The sequence below is a fragment of the Echiichthys vipera genome (genome assembly GCF_963691815.1).
Source record: "Echiichthys vipera genome assembly, chromosome: 10".
NCBI lineage: Eukaryota > Metazoa > Chordata > Actinopteri > Perciformes > Trachinidae > Echiichthys > Echiichthys vipera.
In genome coordinates, this window is record NC_139835.1 from 24,309,775 (window position 1) to 24,322,443 (window position 12,669).

General features: G+C 40.1%; 1 protein-coding gene across 2 annotated transcripts in view; it reads right to left on the reverse strand.

The window, feature by feature from the left end:
- fgf14 (fibroblast growth factor 14) overlaps window positions 1-12,669 on the reverse strand; it is a gene marked incomplete at both ends in the record, with an annotated part of 96,931 nt that overhangs the window by 524 nt on the left and 83,738 nt on the right. For both annotated transcript variants that reach the window (XM_083921156.1, XM_083921157.1), the window contains one exon: window positions 1,012-1,210. In XM_083921156.1, coding sequence (XP_083777282.1) covers window positions 1,012-1,210 — 199 coding nt within the window. The remainder of the gene's footprint in view (window positions 1-1,011; window positions 1,211-12,669) is intronic.

A 12,669-nucleotide genomic window follows, 5' to 3' on the forward strand; every position in this document is an offset into this window, starting at 1 on the left:
CCAGGCTGGTAGCTGACGAGAGTGATGGTGGCATCTTCTGGACTATCAACCTGTCATGCTGAAATTACGAGCTGTCCTGCCTCCACTGTATGCTTACAGTAGCAAAATAGTGAATCAGCACATAAATACAAAAATATGTCAAACATAGGTATTTCTTGTACAGTTACTAAGAATGGGATCATGCCTTACAGTGTGAGGTATCTGTCTTGTTATGAAACAAGGGTATGCTCATTGTTTTTAGGCTGGATAAGACATCATTTATTTATTCACCACCTAACATTATGTTTACTGCTGCAAAAACACATGGTTGTTTACAGTAAAAAGATCTTTTGTAATGTTGACTGCTGAAAAACTCCTTAAGGGATTAAAACGAGGAGTAAATGAGGAGGAAATGCAGCCCCATAAGTCTCTAAATTAGTCAAAACAAAACTGAAAACTGAAAGTTTTTAAGCTGCTCATACCTATATTATATTTTTTGCATTCTGATTTTTCCTATCTGACTTTCACCTGTTTTTTTAAAGGTTGCCCAGACCACTGAATTATTCAAATAAATTCCCCACAGCAAATGGAAACTGCCCAAGCAGATAGATTCGGTTTTGTTGGCCTAAAATATGGGAAATCCATCTCTGCAAGTTCTGTTGTCACCTCAACATGATGGTTGAGTTCTGAAAGTGGTGCACCAAGCACAGTTTAGATCCGACCGAATAAAGCTGGTTATATCAAATAGTTTGGTTAAAGGGGGCATACAGTATAATGCTCATTTTGAGGTTAATTTTTTCTACTAGAAGGTGTTTACATGCTTTTATGTGCATTTTTCCACCTGTCTTTTTGAGCCTCTCACTCATTCTTCTTTGATTGGCTTGATGGAAAAAATATGGCACACCTTTGATGAGATTGGGGGTGGTGTATTCTAATGAGCCTGCATGTGACATAGGAAGGGGATTTAAATCTGAATGGCTTGTGAATCCCATGTTTTCTGATTTCCCTCTGTGTGTCTCTTATAATACGTACCTTCTAATGGCTTGGGCAGGAAGTGAGCAGCTGGCTTTGTTTTTTTCACTCGGTTCCCCTTCATGGCTTGGCCCTCTTTATTGAGCCCTAGGAACCAAGCTCTCCCCGACTCCTGTTGTCTGTACAACATGGACGAGTAGATCACATAGTAGTTCTCAAACACCGACTCTTTGAACTTGCACTCCGCTGTAAAGAGTTCCTGCAGAGACAGACACAAGCACCGGGCGGATTATAAGAACAGGCTCTTTCAGACCAAAAAACAATACATAAAAGATTTCATTTGAATTCAACATGTGGAAGACATTCCAGTGGACTCGAGTTAATAATTCATGGTTCACATTACATAAGAATGAAACAGATGTCGGATTCATAATTCATATTTGAACTTTAATGGAGGTCACAGGGACAAATGCCACCTTTATTTCAGCGCTCACAATGTAAACAATAATGTTATTGCAGGTACAGAAACTGCCCCGGCAGGTGAAATGGACTTCATACTTCCAGCTGCTGTGAAAGGGATTAGCTCTGCAGAGTCTATCTCGCTCTAATCATGTTTCAGCCAAGCCTAATGACCTGCTCTGATGAAATGCAACTCTCATCCTCTCCTTGGCCTTAACCTTGACATCAGATGTGAGCGCACTCGTTTAGTCAATTAGCTCATGTTCCTGGCAGAAAGTATATATTGTTAGGCACTGGCCCCAGCACCTCAGCGTAGGAAAGATCAGCACTCTTCCCCCCCGGATGTATATCGTAGGTGGATGGTAGACTCCTCGTTTGGAAAAATGTTTAATTGGTAAAACCCAAATAGGATCATTCTTTCCAAATACTACAGTATGTCTTCTATTAGCAATTTATCTATGACTACCTTTCTGAACTTTGTACGAATAATGATAGAACTAATCAAGTGACTGCTCCATCCTTTACACCTCAATCTGGCAATGACAAATGAACACAGAGGCACCACATCTCTCTCGTTGCTGTTGCCCATTCATCTCCAACCAGAAGGGTAATAAAAAGCCTTGCCACACTGTCCGCCCTGCCAGGCTAAAAATAAAAGGCATTCGTCGGGTTGTATTAATCAAAGCACACTCATCACAATGGAGTTTCACCACATCTGTCGTGAGCGGTTCACACTGAGTTGGCTCAAAGACCTACAGAGAGTTTATGTAAAAATCCTGCGATGCATCCTGTCATGGCAGGGTCAGCCAGATATTATTGAGGGGCCCAAAATAAGGAATACCTATTTCTTTTTTTAAGATAAATAAGCAGAATCGAGATTGTGTAGGATGCTATTGTGTTATTTAGTGTCATCTTCCAACCTGTGGCAAAAACTATAAATAACTTTAAACACAGTCTCTTTTGGAAATTCTACTCTAGTTTGCCATACCTCTTTGATTCAGCCGTGTTTGAATGATATGGGCAAATGTGACAGGGGAGTACACTAAAAATATAGCTGCAGCCTGCTTTTTGACATAAGTGAAATGACTATACGGGCATGTTAGCCGCTCTGTGAGGGCTGCACAATAATAGCCTCGATTTGTGTCTAATCCTGACGTCAGCATACTAGCATGTAGATGTTTAGCAGGTGTAATGTTTTCCATAGTCACATTCTTAACATTTACTAATTAGTACTAAAAGCAAAGTCCAGCGGAGGCAGTTTTGCACATACTTTGTCTAAAATCAAAGGAAGATTTGGAACCGATGATGGTTGGAAAGAAAAAAATAACCAGTCAGTGAGATTAATCCTCTGGGCACCATGAATCATAGAAATGGAAAATTTCATGGCAATCTATCAAAAAAGCTGTTGAGACATCATCTGTCTGGACCAAAGTGGTGGACCGACTGGCCAGCATTACCATCAAATGAGAATAAAATTCACATTATTGCGATTCTCAATAATAGCTCTCAGTAACATTTCCATGTTTCACCGGACTAAATCTCCTGTATTCTAGCTGCACAGGACATTATTTAAGGACTAAATACTCAATTTTAAACACAGGACACACCATGCTATGATTGTGGTGTAATTAGCCTGTGAATTACTCCTGTAAGAGCTTATCCTCCAGACAGTATTTAGCTGAAAGCAGAGCTGAGCAGGAAGGAGAGGAGAGACACTTGGGATGAACAGTAATGATCCTGAGGAGCACCCGGCTGTATTTTAAGTGTCCTCTCCATCTTTGATTGGAGACTCCTGGGCATTTCTGAGTGGAAGGCAAAAAATGCATGATGCATAAAACCCCAACAGCATCAGCGGAGATGTAGCTCACATTGCAATTACAGTGAGAAACAGTCAAAACTGTCAGTACCAGCAGTGAGAGGTCCGAGTGGTGATCTGTTATGTGAGATATGTGTTGGGAGATCCTATATCCTCACTATGGCCTGTCTCGCCAGAGATTAAATTACACAAGAGAATTAACTTCAGACTACTGTAGTGGCAAATGTAGGGATTAGGATCAAAACTATTAATGCTGCTTCTGTAGCAAAACACAGCAGCTGTGCAGAGCAATCCATTGATAGGAAGACACGAAGCAGACTGAAGCCATATAAACCGAGCCTTACATGATAAAACCCTGAATACAAGGCTGTCTGGCATAGTTAATATCGTATAAATAAACAGTCCCTTTGGATGACGCACAGCCTCAACCCCATTGTCATTCATTTTATTGTGCACATCGAGATTTATTGTGTGAAAGAGACAGAAGCAGTTTATCAAATGGCTGCTTACTATGCCCAATTCGTCAATAAGGGAGGTCTATGTCTGGACAGGTGATAGAATAGAATATCACCGTACACAGCACATACAACTCAATAATACAAGATTTAAAAAACTTGCTCGGGTGATTTTTTAGCCAGCAAGAAGGAACGAATGTCTTAATTGCGCTGCTTCATTTGTTAAAGCTAATAACCTTTGTTCTCTGAAGAATGTTTAAACATGCGCTTTTCATGCTGAAGCAAACTCTGCTGCTGAGCCGATTAGAAGGCAAGCAGTCTTACCTTCATGCTTCCCTGGGTTACCTCAGTGAGGTAATTAATTATACTTTTTCCTCGTCAGGTGAGCAGCACCGCAGGTTGGTTGGCTGCTGTAATTAGACACAACATTTTGTTGCTGGTCCAGGTACGGCCCAGCGCTGATTACTTATATAGCACATAGCCTCGAGCCAAACTAATGATACAAGTTGGTGCCAAGGCCATAATTATGGCTCTACTAACGCCTGCACATAGACGTGGCTTTGTTTACGGCGGCAGAGGAAGTGGAGGTGGTTTGTTTGGGAGAATGAGGCTTAATGCCAGTCACTGTAATCAGTTTGATTTGAAGATCAGAGCAGTGAAGGCAGCTGACTTCAGATTTGTTGATTGCATTTTAAGTGTGTCAATCAAGGACAAGCCGAGTCCTTTCATCGTGTTCTTCTTTTATCTTGTCACAAAACAAGCAAGATTCTTGTCACTGTTGCTTATTTGTGATCAATAATGCTTCACTCATAAGTCAAAAACTGTTGGATGTGTAAATAAGCGCTTAACTAGACTATAACATGTCAATGTCGACTGGGCATCCCCGTTGCATGCAAACATACAAATAAGAGAGCGTTGTTTGCCGTAGAATTCTACCCAACATTCAACTAATATTCTGGAAAAATATGGGTGACATTGAAGAAGAAAAAGGAGGGTGAGACTCGGACACAGCGCGCACTTTCACACCAGTGGCAAATCGAATCATTTTTGTGGCACCAAACGTTTGATTTTCTTCCCACTCGATCTTCCCCGCACGGCGCTCCACATCAGTGGCTCCCTGCTCTGAAAGGGAAGGCCATAATTGACCTTGGCCACAGACAGCGTAAGGGCCAAAATCGCTCAGCCCCACATAATTAGCCCCAGTCACCAAGGCAAAAAGGCAACGACAGAAATAAATAAAGGAGAGATAAACAATCACATTAAGGCATGATAAAAAAAAAAGCTGGGGATTGATGAATAGAGAGAAAGGAGTGGCTGTTGAGGGGAAGGGGCCGATCTTGGGTGGAATACAGTTTCCCAAGAAGAATAACACATATAAAAGAGGCAAACTGATAGAGACAGATGGAGAGAGTGGGAGTTTGAAATAAAAAAGAGTGACTAGGCTTTAAAAGACGAGAGCAAAGAGAGTCACTCTGAAATAAACATCCTTTTGAAAAATGGGGACATGATTGCTGAGCATGACCGCCGAAAAGTAGGTGAGAGGATTTTTATATGGGGAGGGGGCGTGCACATTAACATGCAGAGTGACACTCACTGCCCCACTGTGGAAATGAAGAAATTGTTTATTAATGCTGCCAGCATAAAACCTATTAATCCATGGAAAAAGGTCAACCTCCAGAAAGCTGAGCTGCATTCACAATGCTAAGCCGCTCTCATATGTATAAGAGTCACGTCGACAGTGTGTGCAGACAATGGGGGCTTCAGCAGACCTGTCTGATTATCAAACCCAGAGGAGGAAGAGGAGACAGCGACCAGATGAGGAGAGTCACCGATAAACAGCTGGGTGAATTGTGTAGACATACAGTGTACGGTGTCGGTTTGAAAGATCTGAATACATTTGACATGACTCTAAGTTCACATGCTGACAGGAAAACCTAATTACTGTATAACTTAAAGAGATAATTGCATGACGATAACTTCAAGGTTTGAGAACACTGAAAAACTGAAAAGCTGTATTCAACATTGATGCTTTCCTGAAAAACATTATCCTGCCGATTTGGGTATGAATAAGACTAAAAATAGAGCACAGAAGTCAGAGTACGATCAAAGAGACTTCCCGTCTGAGCCTCAAAGTCACAAAATCAAAGGACTATTCCTTGACTTTGCTCTTTGTCTTCACAGATACTTGGATCTGCAGACGGCACAAGTGTTTGTTGTCATGCTGTGCAACACTGACTCAAATGTTGTATCAGATGAGCTGGAACAAATTATTATTATAAATCATTATTAGTTCACAAATGACTTGGAGAAAGGCAGTTTTCTGATGAATTATGATTATGAATAAACAAATACTTCCAAATTAATTGTTGCTGCTAGCGCTGACATGAGAGACAGTGGTATTACAACATAACTGATTAAAAAATAATAACAGCATTTTAATATAAAATCTAAAACTCAATTTGTTCTCATTTATTGTGCTCTCACTTTTGCGTAATATTGCAATTGAATCCAGTTTTGAACTGTATAGCTATATAATATGTAACTTTACTTCAAAGTATTTGTGCATACAGTCTGTGTAACATGCAGTTCTTACAATACCGTCTTATTTAAAAGAGCAAAAGTATGTTTTACTAACAGGGTGAAAAAAAACAACCAACCAACACCTTTAAGGTATTTTGCCACCAGAAGCACTTAAGTGTTCAATAAAGTTTCCCTGAAGGCAAATACCCTTTAACATTGGCCCAGTACAGCTCCCCTGGCACATTATATAAACACACACACACACACACACACACACACACACACACACACACACACACACACACACACACACACACACACACACACACACACACACACACACACACACACACACACACACACACACACACACACACACACACACACACACACACACACACACACACACACACACACACACACACACACACACACACACACACACACACACACTGAGAAGTGTTGCTTTTCTCAGTGGGCGAGGGACCTCTGACATGTAAAGTCCAATAAAATTTAAGGTCACAATCTGTGTTTTAAAAATGTGGGTGTATTGGTTTGCAATTCTCTGCTAACCGAAGAAAAATATTCTTAATGGGGAATTCAGTGAAGGTTAAAGGTCAACAATGAATGTCATGATTATGTAGTGTATGATACCAACTGCACTTCAGGCACAAGTGATTTAGTTTGAGTTATAAGAAAGTAGAAAATCAAGCCAAATATAGTTACGTTATCTTACTGAACACCATCTCCACCAGTCAACTCTTTTCCCAGTGACGACGGTTTCTGGTAACCATCAAGTAAAACGTGTCAAAATGTTGAAATTATTTGCCGTTCTTGCAATTGACATCTTGAAATGATGTATTTCTCTATAATTTTTGGGGTGAGTGAAACAGTAAACAAGCACCAGCCTAGACTGCTTGTAAACAGCAGTGTTGATATTCAAACTGCGGGTTCACTTGGGTCAGTTTCAATCAACACACACCCGAGAAAGCCAAACCAGTAAATTGGCAAACATGGTAAGCCTTTGGAATAAATCAGTACACAGTAAAGTCTGTGAGAGAGAAAAAAATGCATTGCTCCTACTAAATTAAAAAAACACACCGCATTGTGGGAGAGCCTGATGGTGAGCAAACACAAACAAAGCACAACCACACCACATCTAGATCAATGGGGTTTCAATAACTTCTCAATGTGTGTGTGTGTGTGTGTGTGTGTGCGTGAGTGTGTGTGGGTGGGTGCGTGTGCGCGTGTGTGTCTGTGAGTGAGGGAGAGGAAGAGAGAGAGTGTGCAAGTCCACTCTGCTGCTGTTGATCCGTAAATTGGTGCCAGATTGGTGTCAAGGAAGCCAGATTTCTGCTAGATTGGCTAGTCATTCTTGTCAGGCAAGCCAGCATTCTGCCCTGTGTAACAAGCTGACAAGCATGTAGCAGATATGTCACACACACACACACACACACACACAAATGTTTTGTATTGCACACGCACGTCCTAAATTCAAGTATACACAAAAAGAAATAAAAAGATGCTCATTGTACGACAGAGTTACAGTGAAGGCCTACATAGAGAAGGCAAATGTAAGAGTTGTCTCCAGGTATGGAGCCGTTTCTCCTCTCTGTGTGTTTCTGTCTCTGCTCTGTTTGTGTTGTTTACACCCTCAGGAAACAATGTCCCAGTTGTTTTTGAAATAGGAAGCGCATCCCCTCTCCTTGTAGATTCACTTGGCGGTGACTCGCTTTCTCTGTTGTTACTTTGTGCTTACAGTAAACATCTTCCTTGTCTCAGCTCTGAACTGGTGAGCGTTCGTTCATTGACATGAATAGATTGCAGCGTGTGAGGAGACAGCAAGTGCTGATTTAACATCCGATGCGGGGTTGGTCGTCTTACTCATGCTAGTAATGGGGGTTTATTTTTAGTGGCAGCACTGGTATTGCTAATGTTTTTGTTGTCAGTATACTGTAGCTTCTGGGGCTATTTTCATTTTTGTTACTGTTGTTGTTAATAGAGAAATTCAGGTCCCCCTGTTTTATTACAACCGAGGGGTTCAACTTACCAACAAAGAGTTGCAAAAACTCCACTAAGACATTGCTAAGACTTAAAGAATAAGGCTGAAGATATTCGATTAATTTCCTATTGCCATCGAAACTCTTGAAATGACCAAAACCAACAATGAATTGAGTTAGTATTGTCTGTGTATGGCTACAGCCTGATATATCTTATTCTTTTGTGCAATAGACCTTTATTGTTGTAAAAACAAATCAATTAGCCCCATTTGTGCTGAAGTTTTGAGACAATCCCACAAACAATGTCCTGGTTCTGTTAATACTTACTAGTATCAAATGAGTATTAATCCGCAACTGAAAATAGTCCCCAACAAATACAAACTTTCACTCCTGTTTAAATGATGTTTACTAAAAAGTAGTGCCCAGCTGTTTAAGGAAGTAATTATTTCCTTTCATATGAAACAGTATATTGACTAATAATTTGACGAGTGTTGCCACTGTACTTTTTTTAACATACCAGACTTGTAAACAATTCCATTATTATATTGTACAGCACCATGATGGTCTAAGTGTTAGAGCATGTGTCAAGCATTTGCTTATTGATTTATTTTAATAGCAGATGTAAATGAATGGAAGCCAATGGCTGCCACAAATTCTATAAATCATCATCAAAACCAAATCTGTACAGTATGCATTTAAAAACGGGTCAACAAAACTGTAGATTATAATTGATTTGTATTTGTGGAGCTTAAGCAAATGTGCTGACATGATCCTTTAATGCAAAACGCCAAAGACCACTCACAGGAAAATCACAATAATACACTTTCTTGTGAACAAGATTCATATTAGTGACCTCACCCACATGCACTTATGCCCAGATTTAGTGCGTTTATACATAAATAAGCCCAAACAGATTACAGCTGTCTGTATTTCTGAGAGGCATGTCAGAGGTCGTCATGGACCGTGATATTATGAAATAGGCACAATGAGGAAATAATGCATTGCAGTGGTAGCACATTGCATGATATGATAAGTCGACATATCTATTACAGCTGGCATTATGAACAGTTAACCAGGTTATATCACAGTTACTACCACATGTGTGATGTTGGTTGGACATAAAGCCAGATGTTGTGTGGTAAACCTGCAGACCCGAACAGCTGGATCTAAAAAGCTAGACTAAAGCTATGATAACTTCAAAGTGCCTGGTTTAGGATATACTAGGATCGAGGGATTTGGTTACAGATAGTCCAGTTTTCCCTTTGGTATTTGTGAAATTTGACTGTAGAGGGGACATTTTCAGTTCCCTCCTGAAACCCTGGTGACAAGCAGCCAGAGCACTTAGCCTGAGTGTCTGTGTGTGAGGGGAAGACAGCACGGAGGATTCACACACATACTTTTTTCTCTTAGGATAAAATGTTGCATGGCTACAGCTGTAAGGCAGAGTGATTCAACCAGTTTGCCTTAAAGGAGCCATAAAACCAACTGGCCTGCCCATCGGCTGCCATATTTGACTTGGGGAAAACTGTACTAAATGTAGTCAATACTTCCCCTGCGGCTGTTCAAAATAGCTGTCTGAAGCTCTTGTGCATTACTCTAATACATGGAATCTTCCTCATAATCAAGCAGACCAGACATAATTATTGGGGAAATAATACTTATTGGTGCCTTTTTGCAATATCACCTCAAGACTTTTTTAATCAATTTCTTATTTTAAAAGGTTCACTAAAAGTCTTACAAAGCAGCACTGTCTGCATTTCTTCAGAGAGGTCATTTAAATACAGGACTTAATTCAATTTGTTGGGACAGACTTTTCTATTAAACGTCAACTGTGATTTCATTTCAAGAAAGCCCCAGTTGTTTCAAAACACTGCGGTAAATCTTTTTAACAAGGAGTCATATATTTCCCCATATATCTCCAGATAGCTCCCATTGCATTGGCTCATATAAAGCTGTCTTTAGTAAAACCTTTCTAACAAACAAAATATTCTTGCTCATTGGTATCCCTGCAACCGCCTGGTGGCTCTCCCCCTGGGCAACGCTGGCAAAGGAGAGAATCCAGCCCACATTCAGGAGCCTGGTGCAGGCTTAATAGTCCATATAAACTCAAGTCCTCATTTGTGATAGTCTGGGACAAATGAGACAGATGTGTAGAAGACTTTACTAGACATATGTTACTTAATACAACAGGGATATGTATGTAATGAGGTTTGAAGCAGCTGCTTATGATTTTATTCCAAGAGCTGTATAAGTGTAAACTCCCTTTTTCTGTGTGCATGTGCATGTTTTGTAGTACTCATAGCTTTCTAATGGAAGACTGTGTGTGGGTGTATCACACAATAACACCTTTTGACCTGGTGGCCCCTGCAGTGAGCTGTGGTGTTAAGCTTTGTAACCACACAATCTTAAACATTTACATGTACGGGTCAGAGCTATTCTTACTACCGTATAGTATGATTTGCATCTAATGTTGCACGGCTTTCACACATCCGCACGTATATTTATGCACTGTATACAATTATGCCGCTTTTTATTGAAGTTACTGTTTACAAGTGTAGAATATGTATTCACCGTTGAAGAGATGAGCACACACCTGTTCTTGAACTTGCAGTTTCTAGTGCTCCTGCCGCAGTAGCTGTTCCCAGAGCCACATAGACACAGTGGAGAGAGGATTAACTCAGATTTAAGAGAATTAATTTTCCTGATTTACAGCCTTCCTGTAAGAGCTCTCACTGTATTGATTTTTACAACTCCAGTGCTGAAGCTTGACAAAACATTTCATGGGTGGGAATAGAAAAGGACGAAGGATTCTTGTAAGGAAAAATTGGGATAGTGGCCATTACACACGCACGCACGCACGCACGCACGCATGCACACAAACACGCACACACACACACGCTTTGATCCAACCACAGAAAACAGCTTGAACAAGACATGAATCTGCAACCCCGAAGGCATGACACAAAAGTCCATAAGGTTTGAACCGTAATAAAATAGCCACAACCCTCCAGGATTTCTCTTTATGAATCTGTCCTTGACGCTAAATAGTATCAAGGAAATATACTTGATGTATAGTGTATTCACTGTGGCTTTCCTAAGCAATGCAAGACATAAATATTTATTTAGACTTTGACGGTGAACCTATACTGCTCAACCCTACGTCTGTCAGATTTTCATTTATATTTATTTTCATTTGATTTTTCAAAAGAGCAGATTTATATAACTGATTTCAATGAAGATTGTATATTCCCACACCTAACTGAGGACATGGTTTCATGGAAGTTTAGTAATTTAGGTCCACTTACAGACGAATAACTTTGAGAGACAGCGAGTGAGGAGTAAAGATAGGGAGGAAACGATAAGGAGCAGCTGATTATGCACAAGAACCCTTCAAAGTCATTCGTAAGGGTCAAGTTAAACTAAATATTAGCGCTGCCAAACAATTAAAAAATAAATCGAATTAATTACATGCTTTGTGATTAATTAATCTAAATGAATCACACATATCAATATTTGCCGTGAGAGGCATTTCAAAATATTCAGATTGATTTTGGTGGATGAATGAATCAATGAATAGAATTTTTTTGTGCTGGATCCGGAGATTTGACTCAATTTCAGGTCATCGTGAGTTCCTGCGGACAACCTGTTGCTTTACGAGTTCTCATCCCTTCGCTGCTTATTTGCACATCACTGCTTTTGATTCACACGTGTGCCATTTGTGTTTGCATGGTGCTTGACATTTACACACTGGCAAAGCAATTAGGCCAGAACTAGGGTCATTAATACAGCAAACAGACTAGACATGTTTGCTCTGATGGCTGTTGCAATGTGTATTCATGGAGAAATGACAACGATACAATCTATATTTAATCTATATTTCTATATACTCATACATCCTCTGAGGCTCTCGCAGAGGAACAACGATGGACATCTGAATTACTCCTGAATCCTTGTTTTTTTAAGCTGTTTCAAAGAAAACAAGAGAATAGCACTGGAGACATGTAGGCATTCGCAGATGTGCACTGTGCTCAGTATGAGTGTTGCAGATACCAGTTAAAGGTAAAATAAGCAGGTGAAGACACAACAAATAACTAAATGAGTGAGTCATTCTAACTGTTAACATGGATGGTTTTACTATCGGAAGGACAAGTGGAAAATGTTAAAGTCATCATGGGTGAATGATTTAAGTCTGCAAACCACTTTTAAACCTAAATTATGTATTTAAAAACACATCTTTTCCAACGGCGTTCCTGTTTCTTTGTCAAGCAAATGAACAATGCAAACAACCTCAAGAGAAAGAGACAAGACATTGCACAAAAAACAACTGTTAATGGTATCGGTTGCTAGGTGACGGTGCCACTGGGGTGCATCCCAAACAATGATAGTGGTCATAACTTAGGACTGATTATTGGATTTATTACTTACCAAATCACGACTTTTCCCAAAAAAGTATTGCAACGGTGTCCTG